Source organism: Fundulus heteroclitus, chromosome 20 (assembly GCF_011125445.2).
Source record: "Fundulus heteroclitus isolate FHET01 chromosome 20, MU-UCD_Fhet_4.1, whole genome shotgun sequence".
Classification (NCBI taxonomy): domain Eukaryota; kingdom Metazoa; phylum Chordata; class Actinopteri; order Cyprinodontiformes; family Fundulidae; genus Fundulus; species Fundulus heteroclitus.
The window spans coordinates 29,262,040-29,285,027 of NC_046380.1; the positions used below are offsets into that span (position 1 = coordinate 29,262,040).

The window sequence follows — 22,988 nt, forward strand, 5'->3', positions numbered from 1 at the left end:
GACATGTTTCATGATTTGGCGCTATATAAATAAAATTGAATTGAATTGAATTGATAAAACAAGTTAGAAAATATTGAGCTAATATAAGCAGGTGCACAGCTTCCTAACTTTGTGGGTGATATACGTTCTATTTTGTTGGTCTAGAAAATGTTTTAGCCTTTTAAAAAAAGGATTTATAGAACAAAACTACTTTGGGCTACGCATAACATTTTCCATTTCATTAGTTATAAATTTATTATAAAAAATCTAATCTTTAAACAATTGCAAAACGTGTCCATCTGCATCTCATATTCATCTGGGCCATGCTTGCACTGCGGTCAGAAGCCCCACAAAAGTATTCTAAGCACCACAGATGGCCCCGGTCTGCACTTTGGATGTCCAACCACATCCGATCTAAACTAAGACCTATTTTAGTTAATAATTTTGTTATTGAGATTTATCGTATTTGTGGTTCTGAATACTCAGGCTCTGTTTTTATTTGTAAAAATATAAACAATAATTGGCTTCCATTTATTTGTTTATTTTGTCACGTTGGAGCTGAAACCTTATACTGTATTATTCTTGATTCAACCCTCTTATTTCTATCCAATCAGCACAAACATGCATGTATTTGGGTTTTGCCTTTTACTGTATTTTTCAGACCATAAGGCACACTTAAAATCCTTACATTTTCTCAAAGATTTATGGTGCTCCTTATATATGATTACAATACTTGTTGTATTTACTGACTGATTTTATGTGGTACAATGTGCTCAAAAATCTGTTAAAAGTACAACTTTGGTTAGCAACGAAGTCACTCCGCTCAATGGATATTCGGAGGACTACGGTACACTGTGTCTCTACCTGATTGGACCCCTGGGCATTGCAGTCAGGCAGTCTACAAGACTGCCTGACTGCAATGTCTAAACTACAAGTGCATTCATGTAAGGCAGCCTGCGCCAGCAGCAAAAAAAAAGTTAAAAGTTAATTCAAAATAAAAGTGACGTTTATTTTGGCCTTATGTTAGAAACTGAGCAGTGTTGTCCAACTACTCTGTCCTCCCGACAGAGACGGATAGCTCTCCCTCTCTGGAGGGGCAGAGTGATATTCCACTTGGAAAGAATATTTAATGTGCCTTATAACCCGGTACATTTTATGTGTGGACAAAGACACACCTAGACACACATATAATCCGGTGCGGCATATAGTCCAAAAAATACGGTAAGTGTTTTCACCGTTAAAAATACAAAGTGATACTGACTGACTGCCTGTTACTGAACCTTTAAAGGGGGGGGGGGGGCAGGAGCATTCACAGTTTTGTTTCAGCGTTTTCTTTTGTATTTTGTTGTTTTTTTTTTTTTTGTTTTGTTTGTTATTGTTAGTTAGTTTGTTTTGTTTTTTGTTTTTGTTTTGAGGGGGTTCTGTTTTCTTTTATTTCTTTTTTATTTATTTATTTATTTATTTATTTATTTTGGTAAATTTACAGCCATAAAAAAAATTATTATTCCTATTGACTTTAAACAACTATAGTTTTAAGAGTGCCAAACTTTGCTTGCATTGAAACACACAAAAAGCAAAATTGTTTTGCACAGGTAACATCCTCATTTAAAGAGGTTTTTTTTAGTGGCAGCCTTTAAGTCTTAGCTGGAAGCAGGGCCCCCTAATTGCATTCCACTTAGGGCCCCGTTCAACCTTGCGCCGGCTCTGTATGACATGACCCAAAACTGACACACATGCACGCACACACACCCCCGTGACAACCTAAAAAGCAGCCAGATTCTCACCTTCAGTGCCTTAGCAACCATGCAAGCACACACATACACGCAAAAAAAAAAAAAAAAAAAAAAAAGAAAAGCCAGCGGACGCCAACATAGACACACACGAACGCACCGGGTGTTGGATGGAGGGTAAAGGAGCACATAGCTGCTCCGGGGAATCAGCAATTCAGAGCTCAGTTTTATGCCTTAAAAGACAAACAGCCGCGGATAAACACGCACACACGCGCGCACGGACGGGAGAGCATCTGAATTCCTTCAGCGTTAACACTCTCATCCTTCCTCATTCCGATCCCCTCCACCATAAACTCATACACCTAAAGCTTCTCAGAGGTGACGCTGTCGACTGAATTTAGATCGAATAAGAGAAAAAACTCCCCTATCCCGGTGCGGAACGACGGGACAACTCTCCCTCTGTTATGTATCCGCTGTCGGTTAACCGTCATCCTCACAGTCGCTGCTTCAGCACCAGCCGCCGTGTTTTCGGGACAGGGGGGCCCGGAGGAGGAGAGAGGGGAAAGCCCCTCGCCGTTATCTCTGCCCCGCTCCGTGTCGTCTACCTCCGTCCTCGCCTGGCCCCGCTTCAAAGCTCCCTCCTCTGGGTTAGAAAGAACTCAGAACTAAAAAAAAAAAAAAAAAAGCCCGTTATTTCTTCTTACCTTCCGGCTTGTTTTCGGCAGCCATTTCCCCTCCGCCGCGCGCCTCATCCCTCCTCCTCCTCTTCCTCCTCCTCCTCCTCCTCCTCCTCGCCTCGACCTAGTGGTGGGAGGGGTGGCGGCGCTGGTGGTGGAGGGGAGGACCACGCGCGTGCACGGCGAGGTCGGCTCAAGGAGGGGGGCGGGTCTGGGAAGGAGCGGGGGGTGGGGGGGCGGGTAGGAGGCGAGCCTGCCGCGTTCGGTGATGCTATTCGCCCGAACGGTGAGGAATGGCGGCGGGGGTCCGCTGATGGTGAGCCGCGGTCCTCTCCATCCTCTCCGCTTCTTCCCCGCTTTCCACGCCCCCTGATGCTCTCTCTCTCTCTCTCTCTCTCTCTCTCTCTCTCTCTCTCTCTCTCTCTCTCTCTCTCTCTCTCTCTCTCTCTCTCTCTCTCTCCCTCACACACACACACACACGTCACTGAGCAACGTCTGTATTCGAGGACACCTTGACAGCCTCCCACAGCATCATCATCATCATCATGCTCAGCATCATCGTCTTTCCCTCACACATGCACTGTATAAAATGGCTTTTTCACATTTTGTAAGCAACTGTTTTTTGTATCAGGCAAATGCAACTATCTGCTGAATGTGTTAAAAAAAAACACAGGCGCGAGTGACTTTCAAACTGACTTTAAAACCTCGCCTATAGAACTGGAGACTGTGTTTGTGCAAAAGTGTGGATGCGCCTGCACAGAATGTCTTGAAGTGCCAACAAATCGAGACGATGACACATCTTTTCCAAACTTGTTCCACCTCTAATGTGCCATGCACCATATTGACGATAGTGTTGGGTCACGCATCTTTACACTTAAAAAAAAAAAAAAAAAAAAAAAAAACAAGGCGCTTTGACGATAAGTAGTTGGACCACGTTTGACAGCTTTAACTTTCATGGGAAAGTTTAGAAGCGTATTAGTGGGAATTTTTTTCCCCATGACTGTCACAAGTGTCACTTTTCAAATAAGCGTGCCTTGACCAGCGTAACTTGCTGTGTTTTCTCATGGCGCCTGAGAAACTAAACCGAGAGTGCTACACGTTATCTGTCAGGCTTGCCAGGTTACACTGTTGTCGGAGGACATCAAACTTGCTCATTCCCCCTTCATGGACCTTGCTTTGAGCACTGCTACACAGTCATGTTACTAAAAGGTCAATCTCTAAACTGTTCCCACAAAATTGTGAGAAGAAAAGGTGCCTTGGTACGCTGCAGTGTTAAGTGTTCCTATCAGTAGAAGCAAGGGGCCAACTCTAACCCCATTAAAAACAACCATAAACTATAACCCTCCCTTCATGAAACTTTTCAATTGACAGGATGCTCTCAGAATGGTTTTCCTGGACACTTTGAATCATCAGACAGAGAGGTACAATTGATAACTCCGGGAAGTTACGCTTATGGCACAGTTGGCATCCTGTCAAGGTGCCATGCTGGACTTTACTAACCTCCTGAAAGTGACCCATTCACCTGAAGACCTGAACCCAAGGATCTGGAGGGGTAACTCAATACATTTGCAATAATATGCTGGACAATTCAACCAAATTTCAGGGAAAAATTTATTTTATAAAATCCTCATTAACCTGTTTGCATAACTGTGTATATAATAATACTCTATCAAAAAACATTTTGATTCAATTCCATCATTCAGTCTTCCTTGGAGTCTGTTAGCCTTTTCTTTTTACCTTTCTCCAGTCCATACTGATGCCTTTGTGAAATGAGATTATTTGATTATTGTAACGTTTCTGCAGGCTTTACCAGAAGGATGTTAATGGGCAAATGCCTGGAAAATCATTTTAGGTTATCTGAACTTAGTTCATTATTCCCAGTTGGAATTTGAAAACGGTCAAATGTAATTATTTTCCAGTTTTAAACAAGTACAACTCATATATTTCAAAATGTTTATTTAAATATTTATTTTGGCAGGGCAAAAAAAAAAAAAAAAGGAAAACGTCCACTCTTGCAGGAATGTAGCAATTGACAGCATGGTGGTACTTGGAAAATATAATATTTGGTGAGGTGGCCCATCTTACAAAATGTTTGAGAGCCACTGATGTAAAGAAAAACACAATGCTATACTCTGGCTGCAATGATGCAGACAAACTGGCCTTGCGGAGGATAGTGAGGGGAGCTGAGAAGTTTTACAATAAGGTACTGTCCAGGATTTGTTGCAGGAACATTGTTAGTGAGTCACCCTCATCATGAACGTGTTGAAACACAAAACTCAAAAGTAAAGCCACCCGATTGCTACACAGCTTTCTGCCATAAACTATTAAAATATTGTTTTTTGCGTTATATGTTACTGCAATTGTTGGATATCCTTGATCTTTTTAAAAAAATGTATTCATTGTGTTTTGTCCATTTATTATTGCTTTTACAGCAATCCAATGAAGGATCGCATAAAAATAGGGCTTTTTTTGGCCTGTTGCTATATGTGCAGTGAAAAAAGTGACTTTATACATTTGACTGATTGGTTGTTTGGAAAAAGTATAATATTAGCACAATGAAAAAATATTTTAATCTATAGGCCCACTGTGTATGCATCATGCATTATGCAACTATGACAACAATGGCACCATGCTTTTTGTATGTTCATATTCTGCAGACCTATTACAAATGCTATGCCCACCCCCTGGTGTGGTATAGGTATGCTGGTGTTTTTGTTATATTTTTTGTTTGTTGCCAGAATAGATTTTTTTCAAAAGCATTTAAGGGTAGGTGGAGTGAAGAAATGCCAAACTGGGTAGCCTGATTGTACATATCCACAGAGTTTGGGTGACTAAACACATCTTAAATAGATTTGCAGAATAAAAATAATTCTAATTACAGTTCACTAAATGAACTGATAAAACTTAATTGATACAAATGATCACACTACTTAACATAATAATGATGTTAACTAGATACAATCAGTCACATGATAATCTAATGGAGCCTTTTTAAAGTTAAATTAGAATTACTTTTTTTCATATATTCTTTGGAGTTGAGACCACGTCGCAGATTTTACAGTGCACAAACACACGAGAGTCTCCAGCCTACACTCACAAAAATAAGCACAGACACACGTCATGCACGCACGAACAGTTTCCTCGCACGCAAACTCAGTGGAGTGTAGAGAAAATGCGATGTAAGGTCGCGCCTCGCCATGAATTATGAACTCCATCCTGAATTTCAATGAAAAGACCTGGCTGAAAGACACGGCGTTTTTTTTCTTCTTCTTCTTTCGAAAAAGGCGCGTGGGCTGACCGGGGTGCTGTCACTCGCCCGTGGTGCTGAAGCTCGTGGTGCTGAAAGGACAGCTCCGCACGCGCGCCTACACGGACTGTGTGCACTCTATCGCTTTCTCTGAGTCTTTTTTATTCAACTGAAGCGATGATAGGTCAGAAGCAAATTTACAGAAGGAAATGAAAAACATGCCCCCAATGTTCTCTTATTTAGGCTCTGGCAGTAAATCGTTAAAGCGCTGCTATAATAGCCCCCCAGAAAGTTTAGATTATGAGGAGCCAATCACAATGCCCTCACCAAAGGGCTATTTATAATTCAAACGCTCTATGCTTGGTTATCCCTTCTAAATAGTAGGGCTTAACTGGGTCCATTATGTTGCCGTTTCCAGCCCACACCTCTGCAACTCTGCCGCGGGGTAGAAAACCGCTTTTGCACCAAAGCCTCCAGTTTGACAGAGACAATCCTGTCTCTAGACAGGCGCTCTTTGGAAGACAGAGGTTTTGAACAGTTCTACCTTGGCTACCTCTGCTCTGCTTTGTCCTTGGGGGGAAAAAGGCACAAAACGTTCAGAAAAAAAGAAGAACCGTGACAGTGTGAGCACACCTGACAACCATATTGACTAGAAACTCTTTTAGAGTAGAATAACGGTAACATAATCTTTAGAAAATAACAAAACCCAAATAAATAAAACAAATAAATGAAAATAAACATTGACTTTATAAGGATGGATAAATTGATGGATAATACGATTATTTTACGGGAAAAAGAAAAAAATATAAATAAAAAGAGAAAAAGTTAAACAAAAAAAAAGAGAGAAAAATAAGCAAATAATTGAACAGAATATACTGATTATTTCCCCTCAGTATTAATAATAAATATTATTTATAAATATTTAAATATTTAGTTGATTATGCTGGGAAGTGAAAGGCAAATTGAAACACACACAAAATAAAACTAGAAGGAAAACTATACAGTTCTTAATGAATATGCATTTACCTTCCAGAAGGAAAAGGTGGTCTAGTGGATAGGGAGCCAGGTGTTTGCGTGGACTCTGTTTCGAAACTCAATCTGTCACTCTGGGTTCCTGAGCAAGATGTTTGACCACAGATTTCTCCCCAAGGGATGAATTAAACACTGAGACAAATTTACTCTCTGTGGGACTATATAAGATAAACATTTGGACGTGTAGGAAAATAAAGTGTACCAGTTTAAACTGTGACTTACTTTATAGTTGTGCAAAAAAATAAGCTATGTGCAATGATATGGATAGATCTGTACCAAGACCACCAACATAAATGTTGACAATTTTCTCCTGTCATATGGTCACATGATTTGGCACATAGATTGAAATTGGATTAGGCTGTATTCTCAGCACCCTGTATGCTTTCAAGGAGAGTTTCTGCTCAGAAAAGCATGCCGGGTTTCCTGGACTTCCAGTACAACAAATAATCACGTTCCTTACAGATCCTCCAATCTCAAACTCCTGATTTCTTCCCTGTAAGTTGTTTTTCATTCATTTACAAATCTTGGGAAATATCTGAAAGAGAAATTGAGACATATGAACAGAAGCGAAGTTGTAAAGCTTATAAAGTGTTCTATGCTTGTTTCCATTGTGAAGGCCAACCAGCAGATTATATAACTGGCAAAACAGTATGTAGAATACTCTTGGAGGATGTTCACTGAGTTGTTTTACAAATGGAAAACCAATCCACAGATAACCTACAAACTGTTTTATCTTACTGCTGAACATTGAGGCTGTGCAATGCATATCTCTAAAACTAATTACATTAAATTGATTTTTAATTAATGACCAAACTTTTGTTTTTCTGATCAAGACGAAGAAAGAAAAAGAAAATGATGGAGTAACTGGGTGTTGCCTGCAGATGATAATTCGCTGACACAGCTTTATGATTGACAAGAAATGTACCAGAACAAGAGAGCTGTCAGTTAAAACTATCAGCCTGCCTGGTCTGAAATCTGGACCAGGTGCAAACAAATTGGGAAGTCAGTGAAAGGGAAGCATGCAGTCAGATCAAATAAGATAAGCATCTGGACAAAAAACAAAAAAAAAACATCAACAAAGCAACGTGCCTTAAAAAGTAGGAAACACACAAAGACAAAACAAATAACAAATGAATGAAAACAAGAGTCAATGTTTTTGAGGTAACAGCAAACATTTTATAAATAAATTATAATAATAATTAAAATAATCAGCTGAAGGAAAATGGATCCACGTACAGAAAAGGCAAACGTTAGCATCATTAACACCTAAACACAAGAAAACAAGATTCCAGTGGGCTGAAGTGAGGCAGTGATGGAGTGTGGGTGATTGGCTGGAAGTGGCATTTAGCGAGGAATGCTGGGTCTGCCAACGACTTGGCCAAGGAGATGATGCTGGATTGATTTTTGGTGGTAGTCTGAGAGAAAACAAAGAGCACATTTCCAGACTCAAAGAAGATATGGAATGCATGTCAGGTGAAACGGACAGATGGTAATGACTACCTCTGCCACGACAGGACCAGTGAACAACAAACCTTTAGACACTTCTCTCAGTCCCGCAATCAAAGTGCTTAACAACCAGTTTTCAGGATGACATGCATAAAGCAAAGAAAGCTCAGTTTTGTACAGGAAAAGAAGACAGGCCAGATTTGTAAAATAAAAATAAAATATAGTAAAAAAGGACCAAAAAATGGTCCATAACATGACTCCGTATTAGAAAGTTAATCTGAGAGTATTGGGGAATCTAAAACTGTTGGAGTGTTATTGGTGAAGAATGCTGGGTTTCTTTGAAATTCAAGCCGTTCAAAATTAAGTGTAAATGTGGCAAAGTAGTAACTGTGTTTTTTTTTAATGATTCGGTTCTTTGTTTTCCTCTGAAATTAGCAATTTAATAACCTGTTTCCATCTTGTCCCCGTTTAAACACCACAATGTTTCAAAACATTTCCTTGATTCAGTTTAGGAAAACCTGAAGTTCCTCCAGATGTTTGTAGATTGGATACAGCTTAAATAGTTTTGAAAAGAAAAAGAAAAACTTTAATATGAACTATAATACTTGACCCATCATCACTTTTCTGTCATAACTTCGTTGGTCACGCTAACTCAAAAGGCAACCAGCAGAGGGCGCCATAGCAGACTAGTCACTCTTCCAGCGTCACAGCTGACTGACCAATGAGCTTCCAGAACACTGACGGGATGGGCGGGACCTAACGGGACGACACGCAAACATGGCGGCGTCTACACAAGATGATTTTGAGTTTAATACTCAGGACTACTATTCTCTGCTCAACGTGAGGAAAGAGGTACGTTTTGTTTCTGGTCGCGCAGTGAACCCTAGCCCGCCTGCCGTGGCTGTCTGACAGTCTGCCACTGAACCAAAGTGGCCTACAGGCGGTGCATCGGTCCTCAGTCAGTCTGCACCTCCTCCTCAGGGGAGAAGGAGACCGGGTAGATGCTGCGGAGGCTGCGAGCTCTGCACTGGCGCAAATTACTACTGCTATTATTATTAATTATTGATTATTGTTAATTATTATAAGCGCTACCCGAGTGGGAGAGCTGGTAGCAACGTTATGGTTACATTACTGAGCATTTCTTAAATCTCAGTTTTCATTAAAACTATGGAGACTGGCATTGCTGCTAAAAAAAAAAAAAACATAGGCTAAAAGGTAAGGCATCGTTACATGTTCAGTATCATATTGGAGCGATAGCTGGCCTAATATTGGTGTACAATGTCTTTGCAATTCTTACCCCCTTTTTCTTTTTTTTTTTTTTACATTTTATCATGCTAAAAACCACAAATCTCAATGTATTTTGATGTTTTATCCTGTAGTTAATTATTTTAGGGTTATATATCTATTATGAGCTCTGCAAATCCAGAGACTTGCAACTTTTTTAGCCATTCTTCTTTGCAAAGCAGTCCAAGTTCAGTCACACTGGTTGATGAGCACATACAGTATGTCGACGGCAATTTTTTAATGATCGGCAAGGATTTTTATTGAGATTTTGGTCTGCACTTTGACTGGGCCTTTCTGATGTCGCTGCTTCATTTAAAAAGCCCACAATCCTGGCTGCAATGCATTACTGTCACTGTTACATGGACAAAACGAAAAAAAACAACACCTGACTAGTCCCCTCCCCTCCTGAAACACTGGCACAGTTTTACTTATCGTACCAATACCGATGTGTTTAAAAAATGACTAACATGGGCTGATACCGATGCTAATGCCGATATATTGTTCATCCTTGATATTTATAATTGTTATGACGCTGGAAGGTGAGCTTCTGACTCACTTTCAAGTCTTTTGCAGTCTGTAACTGGTTTCCCTGCTGAAGGAAAGCATTCCCACAGCATTATGCTGCCAACACCGTGTTTCACTGCAGGACCTGAAAGTTCATCCAAAAAATGTTTACTGTCTCTGCCTCTCACCATACCATTTTATGTATTAAGCACTTTAAAAATAACAAAGTGCCCTACAATAAAACTGAACATCAAAAACAAACACAGATCAGACAGTCATAGGTACGCAAACACAAACATGTTTATACAAGTTAACAAAACATGTATAAAGCATAGAGCAAGAAAAGAGTGGATAATAATAAAGTCACGGCCAACAACTCACACTTGGTCGACAGGCAGAGAGCAAAAGTGGGATTTTTAACATTATTATATAACATAAAGTGAAAGTACCTGTCTAATGTGCAGCAGGAGAAGGTATTCCACCACAGAGTTGGGACTATGTCTTCATAATAATTAAAAGCATCTGGACAGTTGAGCTATGAATGCAAGAGAGTATAAATTGTTGCAGCCATTTAGATTAAAGAAATGGAGCACAATTAATAACAGACCGGACCCAGTGAATAAAAGACAAAATTAGAGAAATAGAAGACTATGTAATTCAGAGAAGAATTATGGTAATGAAGACCCTTTATGAATGCACATATTACTGGTTTTTAGATAAAGTAGGCTTTATTTTTGATAAATCAACTGCCAAAAGCAGGATTTTACTACTTTGTTTATCTGACGTTTGAGCTTTAGAATAGGATTAATTGGTGGTAATGGCTGTCTCAGTACAGGGAAGAAAAGTCCACAGGAAGGATTTAGTGCCATCCGTCTCCTGCTAGCAGCAAGGCTGGACTGAGCGACCACCAAAGTACTTCAGCTTTAGATAAGTCCAGCGGTGGACTCCAGGAGGAGGACCCAGAATGGAGGCTTGTGGCAGCCCCCCAAATGACCCCACCCCCTAAGGAAGATTTTAGAAGATGACATGGCAATACTGTCCCTTAATCTTGGCTCGACATTATCAGTTTTGATTAAACCACATTTTCCTCAGCATTCTCTTTCTTTCACTTCATCATAATGTCCTCAACACGCTGTCTGAGCTTTCTGATCTCAGTTACTCAGAACAGTTGTAGGCAAACAAAAAGGACCGGGAAGGGAAGGTTAGAGCTTTAATGCATTTCCAAAGCCCTCCAAATATTGCTGATATTGCAATTGAGTGTATTGCGCTGTGCTAAATGTAATTTGTTTTGCTGCGCTCCATCCGAGGGATGACAACTTTTCCTTTCTCCTCTCCCAGGCCACTTTGGATGAGCTGAAAGCATCATATCGGAGGCTATGTATGCTGTATCATCCAGACAAACATCGAGACCCAGAACTGAAAAAACAAGCAGAGCAACTTTTCAACCAGGTGCATCAGGCCTATGAAGGTAAGGGAATGGACCGTAAACGCCCTTTATTGAATTGAAGTAAGCCATAACTGTGGGATATGGGATTTTAACGTAACATTTGTAAGGGGTTCGGCCGGTGTAATGAAGTTCAGAAGTTATTTACCCTTAAGGCATTTTAAAAACCTTAAAAAAATACACAACCTGGACATGAACTAATATCCCTTCCTCAGTGCTGAGTGACGCTCACTCCAGAGCCATCTATGACATCTTTGGGAAGAAGGGGCTGGAGGTGGAAGGCTGGGAGGTCAGTTTGGATACTTTGTTGGCCATTTGTTGACTCAGTGTTCAACTCGATCACCTGTGCTGTATGACGACTTTGCTTAGGTGGTGGAGAGGAAGAGAACGCCTGCAGAAATTCGTGAGGAATATGAAAGGCTCCAGAGAGAAAAAGAAGAGAGAAGGCTGCAGCAAAGAACGAATCCCAGGGTTTAATCATTCTCTCACTTCTGGCAACTTTTACCTTCAGTGCTTTCAATATGTTTCTGACAAAATAAAAACTCTTTAGTGCCGACATTATTAAATAGATAGACTCATCGCATTATCTCTCCTGCTAACCTTTTTTGTCGTTTTTGTTTTTTTAATCCGCTTTTTGACTTTGACACCTCTCAGGGCACCATAAGCGTCGGTGTGGATGCAACGGACCTGTTCGATCGCTATGACGACGACTTTGAGGAAATGCCCGGAGGAGGCTTTCCTCATATCGAAATTAACAGGATGCATATCTCCCAGTCCATAGAGGTACATCGAAGTCCACCCTGTTAGCACTCCCTGTCCGCTTTTTTGTCCGCTGACCTGGCAACGCCGTCGTGTCCTTAGGCTCCTCTGACGAACAGCGACACAGCGATGCTGTCTGGCTCACTCTCGACGCACAACGGCAGCGGAGGGGGCAACATCAACGTGACCGTCCGCAGAGTTACGTCGGCTAAAGGCTGGGGAGAGGTACACGCGAGTCAATACAGTAAAACAAGTTTTGAGCTTTGAGCTGAGGTGTTTATTTGCGTTTCCTCTCGTCTTCAAAGGTGGAGTTTGGCGCCGGAGACATACTGGGGCCCCTCGTTGGGTTAAAGGTGTTTCGTAACATTACGTCGCGTTGGTAAGGCCCGGCTTTTTGTGCGTCACGTCCGAGGCGACGGCGCTCCTGCCTTCACAGCCAACGTGTGTCATTTCTCCGTCCAGTTTCCTCACAGCCCAGTGCGGCTTGCAGTTCTCGCCGCGAGGACTGCGGCCGAGCTGTTCTCTGATGACGGCGCGCCACCTGGACCAGAACACGATGGGTTACCTGCAGTGGCGCTGGGGGCCCAACAGCGCCATGACGACCAGCCTGGTCCGAGACACGAAGAGCAGCCACTTTACTTTAGCCCTGCAGGTAAACACAAGCGGGACCCTGCGTGTGCCGCTTCAGTCCGGAGTTCACATACACGTATCCTCGCCATCAATCATTATATTAGTCTGGGGCGTTTCATGATTTCTTTAAACTGGTGTCTTTTGGAGTGGAATAGTTACGCAACTTCAATTTCAAAGTACAATTTCCAAAAACAAACGAAAAGTGAGAAGGCAGAAGGTGGAATTTATTGTCGATTGCTCCTCATCCTGATGGTCCTAATGGGTAAAATTACACCAACAGGCTCAGAAATATGCATAACACTCTGACTCATATGTGGATAAATGTCCTCTAGCAAAGTTTCAGAGAAAACCTCCTCTTTGTGTTTCCATCAGCAAGCTGCTGGCATTATTATGACTCGACATCTGACCACTTTTCTTGGCAGAACTGGTTGGTTTCATTTGAACGGGTCGTTTTTTCCTGGCTCATAGTCCACACATGGGACTATCTCAGGAGTTTAATGTTAACCTGCTTTAACCGTTGCAGAACCTGTTTGTATGCGTATTAGTTATGAATCCCAAATGTGGAAGTGTAGAATAAAAAGAGCTTCTATCAGCATCCCTGCAGGAGGCTTCATTTCTGAGGCTCAATATTCACAACGATGGAAGAAAACTATGTCGTGGAGGGGAGGTGCAGGGTCAGAGGTCAGCCCTCTGTAGAGACTCCCCCGGTCCAAACTCTTCAGTCCTTCCTGGCATAAGTCAACGCCAAAGAGAGGGAGTGTACGGATGCGAGGGGCCGTCCGTGTGGGGGAGTCGTGGGTAATTTGTGGGCTAGAGGAACTTTCTGCAACCTGAAATGTCCAAGAAGAAGGTGGAAGTGAGATACGGCTGAGGAGAGCGGAAAGGAAGTCCATATAAGGCTTGCAACGTGAAGGAACACCAACAACTCCATCCTCCTGTTACAGACTCTGTTCTCTTTTTTAATTTTATTCCCTCCTTGTTTGTTAACCATGCTTATCTGCTCATCTAAGCTTAGAACCCTGCTGTCAAAGAGGTTGGAGGGGGGTGTGTGAAAATAATTATAATTTTCTTTTTGTGGTCTGACAACTGATCTTGCATCTGTTTGCTTTCTTTTAAGATAAATCTTCCTTTTTTGAGTTCTTCTTTTTTTACACATCAAACCTTGCTTCTTGGACTTTTGTTTTTCATTTTGTTAAGTGTTCATTTAAATTTAAACTTCTGGTTCTTGACTGAGTGAATGATAAAAGGCACATGCTGAGGATTTTAAGGGGAATTAGTTTAACTCCCTGCTGGAGCCGCACTCCAGAGGACGACGGTCTGTATAGGATATCGGAGTGGATCGGTAGACAGTCCGGGAATTCTGGGGAAAAAAGTCTGTCCTAAGGAAGCAGATCCAGAGGTTCCCTTGCTAGTTTTTTAGCACCCTGCCCCTGATCATAAGGGTTCACCTTTCTCCTTCACTTTTTACATATATTTTCTTATTCAGGAGGGTCTTATTTCTCGAGTAGCCTTTTGTTTAGTATTTAAAAAAATCCCACCCTCCCCTTGTAGACTTGATTTGGGTTAATGCCCAGCTAGCGTATGTAGAAACTCTAGAGTAGGATAAGCGATTGTCAGCTGCCGGGCCTTTAAGAAGTAGATCATATACTGCAGTGTACACGGGTGAAATTTGGCATACTGACTGACATCTGTTGCAGCAAACCCACTAATTAAATAATCCTATTTCAGTTGTGCCCCACAAAGTGGTCAAATATCCACCCTGAATGATGCCAGAAGCTTATTGATGGCTTTAAAAAGTAAGCAGTATAGGTACAACCTGCTAAAATATATTTATTCATATATTAATGACACTGTTTTATATGTTTTAGTCTACGCCTTTGGAGAAAATCCACAATAAACGTAAGCTTGTGCAGGAAATTCCTGTTTTTAAATAAAAATATTTTTAGCTGTAAGCTGTATTGTTGTTCCACCCTTTGAAGAAGGACTGCAGTAGCATAAGATACCTAAAACATGAATGCTCTGTCTAAACCTCTGACCAGGACGGTGATCTTTTAAACTCATGATTTATGCTAAATATGTTTAGCCACTGATGTTTTGTAGGTTTGTCTTACCTGTTTGGTGTGTCTTTTTAGCTGGGTGTGCCTCACTCCTACCTGATGATGAGCTACCAGTACAAGTTCCAGGATGAGGACCAGACCAAAGTGAAAGGCTCCATCAAGTATGTCTTAACGCTCAAGCTACGCCTCTCCCTGCGATTCTGCAGTGGCTTATTTTAGCTGCTGCAGCGTTAAAACTAACTGCACAACCTGGGTGACTTAGTGTCACCTTGAAAGGAGCTGTAAACAGAAAAAAAGGGGCTCATTTCCCCACCGAGTCACATTGATTTCGTTCTAAAGCCTGCGAGAGCACGTTTCCCAATCAGTTGCCCTCATCACTGTCACCTTTTTTGTAAGTGGACAATAAAGGAGAATACCGTAGATCAGAAAGAAACAAACATTGCATTGAAAGGCGAGCTTTGCCTCTTACGCGCATGTAGGTGCATATTTTTGCTCTTTCGTCACATGGAGGTGGTTTTATGTCCCAGCTTTTCACAGACCGGCAGCATTTACGAGACTGCTGGTGTTTTTTTTTTTTTATTAAAGTGGTCATTCATAGCCGTGATATCGAAGCAAGATCCACAGCAACACAAAGAAATATGCTCTCTACAGTTTGACTGATGACCTGCAAGCGTGTACAAGCTAGTCCTGGGAAATGGGTTTGTTAACGTTTCGAGAGGGATAGATGTCCGTGTTTATGTCTTTGAATTTCTTTGATCAGAGCATGATGTGCTGTTCTATAAGAGCTTTTAACCCGCCTCATGTTGTCAGATAAATTGCATTATAATGATTTGTTGGTTCTACGGGTCTGGCAGTCATCAGTCATCAGTTGGTGGATTATAACGCCGCTTTTCTAAAAACATCTTTAATCACAGGTAATTCATGATTAATTTTTCGCATCAGGCCAGGTGGATTTATAAATGGTTTCCAAATGAAATCCCCATTTGAAAAATACAACAGCTTATTGTATTTCCTCTGGTTACATTTTGCATCAAAATAGTTTGATGATCTAAAACATTTAAGTGCAACAAAAAAAGCCAAAGGAGAGGACATCTTCAAGCACACAAACACTTTTTTCCCTGTACTGCCTAATATTTTGTACAACAGCCACTTAAAAACTACCACTGAATTTAGCAGGTGTCATATTTTACGTCCTGGGTATCAACATCTCATAATGTTATAAATAACCCTATAATAACTTCAATATAAAAATATGTTCTATTATTTTATCCGCTGTAAATAAAATTGTATTCTGCTTTAAGATTACTGTAAAACTAGAACTTTATGATATAGTGAGAATTAACATCAGCCTCTGTATACAGGAGGAACAGAGAAATGGACTTTAGTCTATTGTGACTATAATGTTACATAAACTCTTCATATAATATTTCTTTACATTGTGCCCCTTGTAGCAGAGTTAATACTACCATTACAATGCTGTATTGGAAGGTTAAGATACAACGGAGAGTAAGAAAGAGCTTCATGATTATCAGCGTTGCACATTGGCAGCTATAAGACGATAGATGTGAACAGAGGGAGTCGGCGCTGCTCCTATTTTAGGCAGGGAATGAAGGTATTTTAGGACATTTTCCATAATCCACAGGTAATAAATTAGAATAAGTAAGGGTTTTTGTTATGTTATTTCATTGCTAAAAGAACGTGCACAAGTAGGAAATAGTATATATAGTTACCTTCATACGTAATAGCAACCCTATTAAATGTGTTTTAAGAAACCTTTAATTAAACGTTCAGTCTATATCCTAAACCTTTCACTTTGTACATTTATTCAGTTTAGGAAAATTACCACATTAAAGGAGCGTAGTGTAAGTTCCAGGATTTTTGCAGAAGTTTGCCCCCTCTGGTGAGAAGTTGAAATGACACCAGTGTTGTGCACGTGCATGAAGGAAGATGAACAGTATGTGCTGCTGCGACTGCACAGGTCTTTTGTTTAGATGCGTAATATCTTCTGAGGTAAGAAAGCTAGAAATAATGAAGTTGGCCTGTATTTCTCTCGCTAATGAATCTATCACGGCGGAGACTCAACAAAGTAGCCAGGTGAGCGAGATTGTGCTGCGCGTCACACCTACGCTCACGCCCAGAGGATTCAGCGCCAATCACTCTCTCATGAACGGACTAATGGAGCCTATAGAGGCAACTGCGGTAAATAGAGGAAAACTCATTATATGCGTCGGGCAATCTCAAGGAAGTGTATGGGGGAAAAATGTAATTTAACTTCAAAACATGCACTATGCTCCTTTAAGAAAACAGTGGTAACCGTTCTGTTTTGGGTCATATGGTCTGGATCACTTGCCTGCTGATTTTCTGTGTTCTGCTAAGGTCCACACGTTTCTTTTTATTTAAAATCTCACAAGTTCCTGATGTCCTGCACTCTAACGAGGTTCTCGGAGCCTTTAGACAAAAAAAAAATAAATACCAACATTATCACAGATCCTCGTTTGCAGATACCTATGGGCATGAGGTGCTGCTTTTATGCATCTAATGGCTACAATAGAGACTTGGTTAGCCCCACCTACTGTATCACACTGATGAAAGATGGGGGCATCTTTAGGCAAGTAACTACTTATCTAAAACCAACACTTGTCTGACCAAGTTATCTTATGTTTTCTTGTCTTTCCTGTTTTGAAGCAAGGCTAAGCAAAATTATCCCCATTATATTTAGACCCCAGGAGACAGAAAGTCATGAATGACTAAGCAGAAGTTCCTAGGTACTAAAATTGCCATAGTTATATTTATTTTACATTGTTTATTTTATGCTTTTTTACATTCTGTCCCATTGGATAACCCTAATTAAGTTTTCTTTTGTTGTTTTTTTCCCATTTTCTTCTGTAAGCGTGCACTTATTTTCTTCGGTCAACGATCAGTCAATCAGTCTTTATTGATGGAGGACTTTTTCACACACACAAACAAGCGCAACACAAAGTGCTTCAATTCATCTGTTTGCAGGACAGGCTGGTTTGGCATCGTGGTGGAATATGGAGCGGAGAGGAAGATCAGCCGTCACAGCGTTGTGTCAGCCAATGTCAGCATCGGTGTCCCGCAGGGAGTCACGCTCAAGATTAAGTACGAGTCAACCCCGAGATATGATCTCAGCCTTTTGTGTGTGTCCTTGTCTGCCTGAATGATGGTCGTGTCTGTACTCCTGCTGATACCGCTGTTTGTGTTGGTTTCCGAGCAGGCTGTCGCGGGCTAGTCAGACGTACCTGTTCCCGGTCCACCTGACAGACCAGCTTCTGCCTAGCGCTGTCTTCTACGCCACCGTTGGACCTCTCCTGGCCTACATTGCCGTCCACAGACTAATCATTATTCCGTACACGAAAGCACAGAAAGAGCAGTGAGTAAACCCGCTCCGCCTCTACCTGCGTCTGCCTTAGCCTGAAAAATCTTAACTGCATCACCATTAAAACTTAATTTGATAGGAATTGATCTGCGCTTGCCAAATAGCCGTAGTCGCTAAGCTCTCTGTAGAAGTTCGCTAATATCCTTCTGCAGTGACGGGGTTTTGGATCACAAAGCTGCGCCCAGGGCCCTCATATATTGGTGAACATTTTGCATTTCTGTTTATGAGCGTGTCGAGGGGTTTCTTTAATGCGCGCGCTACCATCAGCGAAAGCCTCCACAGTGACTCCCGGTGGGTGGTTGTTGATGTTTGCGTTGTGTCTCTCTCAGAGAGCTGGAGCTGCAGAGGAAGAGCTCTGCCACAGACATCGCCAAGAAGAAGCAGGAAGCTGAGACTGCTGTGAGTGCCTACTTGCAGAAGTGTTTCTTTTTTTTTTTTCCTCCCATTGTTGTGCTGTGGTATAATTGATCTCTGTTCATAAGTTACGCTCTCCTCATTATGAACTTATGACCCAATCTCATCTATCCTATACTGTTTTCCTCTGCTCTACCCCTCCTCCTCCTCCTCCTCCTGTTTCTCTCTCCCTCGGCTCCCCTGCAGGTTCTGCTGATGCAGGAATCTGTGAGGAGAATCATAGAAGCAGAAGAATCCAAGATGGGTGAGGGAACACACACTCCCACGCACAGACACACACACACACACAGACAGAAACACTTTATAGCAGGGTGAGAAACAGAAACTTTTTCAGTTTGGAGGCAGTCCAAACCTGGTGTAATTCAGACACATTTATCTCTGTCGCTCTCAACACTTTATGATGTTCTGCTGCTTCAGGATCCTGGTCGTCTGACTTCCATCATCTGCTGCTGTGAAGCAAGTCATTATGTTGGTGTACACCACCTCTATGTGGTATATTGTTTGGATCCAAACTGTGATTTCAGCATTCCATTTATTTATTTACATTCTCCTTACGTGGTTTTTATTATTATAAGGTTCGGATCTGTGGGTGGTCAGAGTACTTTCTGATTGTCCTGCCTAAGAGCATTGCAGCTTAGTCATAAAAGTATGTTACTTATCAAAAACACTCTCCTTTTTAAATTAGATTTTTTAGTATGAGGGTGATTTTAACTCATTCCTCTCCACAAACATCAAATCCTGAAGTTTCTTTCAGTAGACTGTACCTCCCATAGATTTTTAGTTGGATAGATGTGAGGTGAGCTCTTGGACCGTTCCAACAGCGGTCCAGGTGTGTGTTACCAACACCTGGGGTGAATTTCATATCAATAACAATATTACAAATATGTGTACAGAGTAAAAGTTTGACGTTATAACTACTTATTTTACCCTCTTTAATTTATGTATTGATATTAGGAGCAGAGGCGATGTGATGCTCCGGCTCGAGAGGCGAGTTGCTAAAAAATGGGATTTTAATATTTTAACACAAGGACGAGATCGCCGAGTTTACACTTTTAACAGGCTTTAAGATCTTATGTTACTGATTAGCACGGCTAGCATTTCTAAAACAGCCATCACTGTGCATGTTGCCTAGAGAAAAAAGACCCTTCATCTCAAACCACCTGTTGGTTACGGCGGATGACCGAGTCAGCAGAACCAGACTCGGGTTACATCGAGTCTGGTTCTGCTGCAGGTTTCTTCCTCTTTAAAGGGAATATCTCCTTTCTCCTGTTGCTACAACCCTGTTAAGGAGAATGAATTGCTGCAAAGTCAGTGGATCAGTGCACTCGGCTGGGCTTTCTTAAAAAAGAATTGAAACAATAAACTGCGCTTGACTGCATTGCTTTATAACTAGGATCGAATTAGAGTGGATGTAATTGACTTTTAATCTTTCTGGAGGATTGCATTGAATGTGTTATATAATTTTGTATATGAATCAGATTTTTTTAATGTAAAGTCCCTTAAAACAGCATTTGTTGTGAATTGGCACTGTATTAATACACTGGATTGAATCTTAACTGAACTGATAAAGTGCACGACAGGTCAACAATCACAATAGCTGTGTGACACGTTCCAGTGGTAGTATTATGGTTTGGGCTTATGCTGCAGCATTATGGGCTTCATCATTTTCCAAGCTGAACTAAAAACAATCTAAATTCAAAACATTGGGTTTGGCAGCATGACATTAACCTAAGATACATGGATCATTGTACCTTAGGTTGTATTAGAATAATTAAATCTGAATGCAAATCTGAATCCAATATCCACTGAAATATTATTGAGTTCTGTAAAGTGAATTAATTTTAGAAAATGCCCAACATCTCTGGAGAGTATAAATATTATTATTATTTTTGATCACGACATATCAAAAAGAATGGAATTATTTACTTACAATGAAACTTAAAAAAAAAACTGCATTATTGGATGAATTTCAGAAATGACCAAATAATGTGGTTTTATTTATCTCCCTTTCTGTCTCACTGGTTTAAACTCTGTGAGCATTGCCCCGAAGCTCCTTTCTAAACACTAAACATGCTGTAAATTACCACCCAGGGCTGATCATCCTGAACGGCTGGTACGGAAAGTTTGTCTCAGACACCAGCCAGAAGCAGGAGAAAGCCAAGGTGATTGACGTCACCGTGCCGCTGCAGTGCCTGGTCAAAGACTCCAAGCTCATCCTCACCGAGGCGTCTAAGGTGAGTCTGAGCAGATGATAACGAGTCCCTAAGCATCTGTAAATCAGCGGGCGCGCACTTCGTATGAACGCTATCTCTGCCTGCAGGCGGGGCTGCCAGGTTTTTACGACCCCTGCGTGGGAGAGGAAAAGAGTCTGAAATTACTGTACCAGTTCAGAGGGGTCATGCATCAAGTCATCTCTGCAGACACCGAGCCACTACGGATACCCAAGCAATGTTAGTATACAGCCACTTTCACCTGGGACTTATGGAGCCGCATGCTAATTACTGTATTACTGAAGCCTGTGGACTGAGCATTAAATAACTTCTTTTTTTTTTTTTTTTTTTTTTTTTGTCTTGCCAGCTCACAGAATTGAATCTGAATCCTAGGGGTCCTGTGCTGCTGACGTGGGAGGATAAAACAGACTCTGTGCACTGAAGAACCCACGACTAGAAGGGATAGATAAAGAAAATGTGTTTGTTTCCCTCCCTTTAGTTCTCCTCTGTCATGGTATTAGTGAATCTAATTCATTAGTCCGTGCGCCTTCCTTTTCTTGAGTCCAGTTTTTGGGTGAAATCAGCACTGATGGCTACACCCGATACACAGGATCACATATCTGTCCGCCGCAGGAGTTCAGTCATCGGCTCTAAGTAGTTTTGCACTTGGGACGGATTATAGCAGCCAGTAACGAATGAAACGTCTCACATTCATGTTCGCCGGGTGTACACGAGCTATAATTTGGCCGCATATATAGTCCTCGTGTGTGTGTCGCCCTGGTAGCTTTTTAAGTCATAAAACTATGCAGAACCGTGTCTTTGTAACCCTGAGGTCAACCAGGACTTGGTCCACGTTTTAGATCATGCTCAAAAACGTCCTTTCCCACTTCGGGACATATTTCAGCCCAGTGTCCGCTGCTCGAATGGGACGCAAGTCAGCAACCGTAAACCGGTTCTCGAAACTTCTGTATCTGTGACGGTTAGGATGTGGAAGGAGAGGAGAAGAGCTGCCTTTTTTAATCCAGAAAAGGTCTGACTTTTCCTCATGGATTTTTTAACACTCCACACTGCAGTTTAAAGGCAGAGACCTGCTTGGATTTGCGTCAGTGTTTATCGATCGTCTCTGCAGCTGCAGAGAAAAAAAAAACAACAACTATATTCTCAAATGATATTTGATAAGATGAAGGTTAAAGAAAAAGTTCTGCTTTGGTTTTACGTTGCACAAAGTTGTTAATATCTGCAAATAATGGTATGAATCCTGAAGCTGCAGTTTTGGCTTATCAGGCCCATTAATGTTATTAATTTGGGTCTTTTAATTATTTTTAGTAACTATTTGTTTTTTAAGGTCAATTTTAAAAACAATAATTGGATGCACAGTTTGTATGTTTTCTCTTATCCAGACAAGGTCAGAATTATAAATACAGCATCAAATATTTGGTTCTAAGTCCACTAGCTTGCTTCACCTCAACTGCAGCTTCTTAAAGTGATCAACAAGCTTTTGGTCTGACTCTAGTTGGAGGTTTTACATTTATTGGAAGAATTACAGCGCTCGTGTATTGAGGTTTGTTTTCTGGCGCAGTACCTGCTTTTAAGCACGGTCAATAAATTCTCAGTGTAGTTGAGGTTGGTGCTTTCTGGGAGCTCAACGTTAGCCTGATTTATCTATTCAAAAAGCAGCTCTGATGTGTGTTTGTGGTCGTTGTCCAGGTTTCAGCCATCCACCTGTCAATTGTTTATCATAGACTTATTCATTATTCCATCCACTGTCTGCGATGCATCAGCGCCACTTGCAGCATAACAGCCCCACAGCGGGGTGCTGCCAACAGGTGCTTGAAGATGTCGATTTGGGAGTTGGGGGTGGGTTATATTTGATCGGTACCATCGAAATCCATGGTACAATAAAACTTATGGATTACAGGAGTATCTGAACTGCCTAAATAATTTCCTTTTAGATGCCTCAGAAGTTTAAAAAGTGTTTAAACAGGAGTATGATCACAAAAGCATCAAAGCCGTGCTTAGAAAACAGCTAACGCTGAGCTTTTCGAAAGCCAAGGCATTAACTACACTGAGCATTTGTGGACTAGGGTTGAAAATAGAAGGTCTCTGAGTTTAAACGACCCAATTTGAATGAACTTCAAATTTGCATTAAAAAAACCCCCTCCGAAAATGGAGAGCTTC

At 41.2% G+C, this 22,988-nt stretch overlaps 2 protein-coding genes across 10 annotated transcripts in view; one reads left to right on the plus strand and one right to left on the minus strand.

Moving 5' to 3' along the window:
• Positions 1–2,750, minus strand: part of LOC105931736 (calmodulin-binding transcription activator 1) — a 101,650-nt gene extending 98,900 nt beyond the window's left edge. For 5 of the 9 annotated variants that reach the window (XM_036152220.1, XM_036152222.1, XM_036152217.1 and 2 more), the window contains exon 1: positions 2,134–2,387. In XM_036152220.1, the coding sequence (XP_036008113.1) occupies positions 2,134–2,200 (67 nt within the window). In that variant the 5' untranslated portion in view covers positions 2,201–2,387. Of the gene's footprint in view, positions 1–2,133; positions 2,389–2,413 lie in introns of those variants that run through there. The other 4 variants (XM_036152223.1, XM_036152221.1, XM_036152218.1 and 1 more) reach the window with 4 other exon arrangements.
• A 6,104-nt stretch (positions 2,751–8,854) lies between these two features.
• On the plus strand, positions 8,855–21,347 carry LOC105931705 (dnaJ homolog subfamily C member 11). Its single transcript, XM_012870489.3, has 16 exons — positions 8,855–8,963; positions 11,238–11,367; positions 11,559–11,632; positions 11,713–11,814; positions 11,998–12,126; positions 12,205–12,327; positions 12,408–12,481; positions 12,565–12,754; positions 14,865–14,950; positions 17,793–17,909; positions 18,025–18,180; positions 18,516–18,585; positions 18,787–18,844; positions 20,692–20,834; positions 20,921–21,050; positions 21,178–21,347. The coding sequence occupies exons 1-16, from the start codon at positions 8,889–8,891 to the stop codon at positions 21,201–21,203; spliced, it is 1,683 nt and encodes a 560-aa protein (XP_012725943.2). The 5' UTR covers positions 8,855–8,888; the 3' UTR covers positions 21,204–21,347.
• Positions 21,348–22,988: the final 1,641 nt, after the last annotated feature.

Excerpts from the sequence above, each read along its gene's own strand:
- LOC105931705 (XM_012870489.3), top strand. The coding sequence starts at position 8,889 with ATGGCGGCGTCTACACAAGATGATTTTGAGTTTAATACTCAGGACTAC. Across the intron at positions 18,845-20,691 it reads AGCAGAAGAATCCAAGATGG|GGCTGATCATCCTGAACGGC; the intron begins GTGAGGGAACAC and ends ATTACCACCCAG. Across the intron at positions 21,051-21,177 it reads ACTACGGATACCCAAGCAAT|CTCACAGAATTGAATCTGAA; the intron begins GTTAGTATACAG and ends TTGTCTTGCCAG.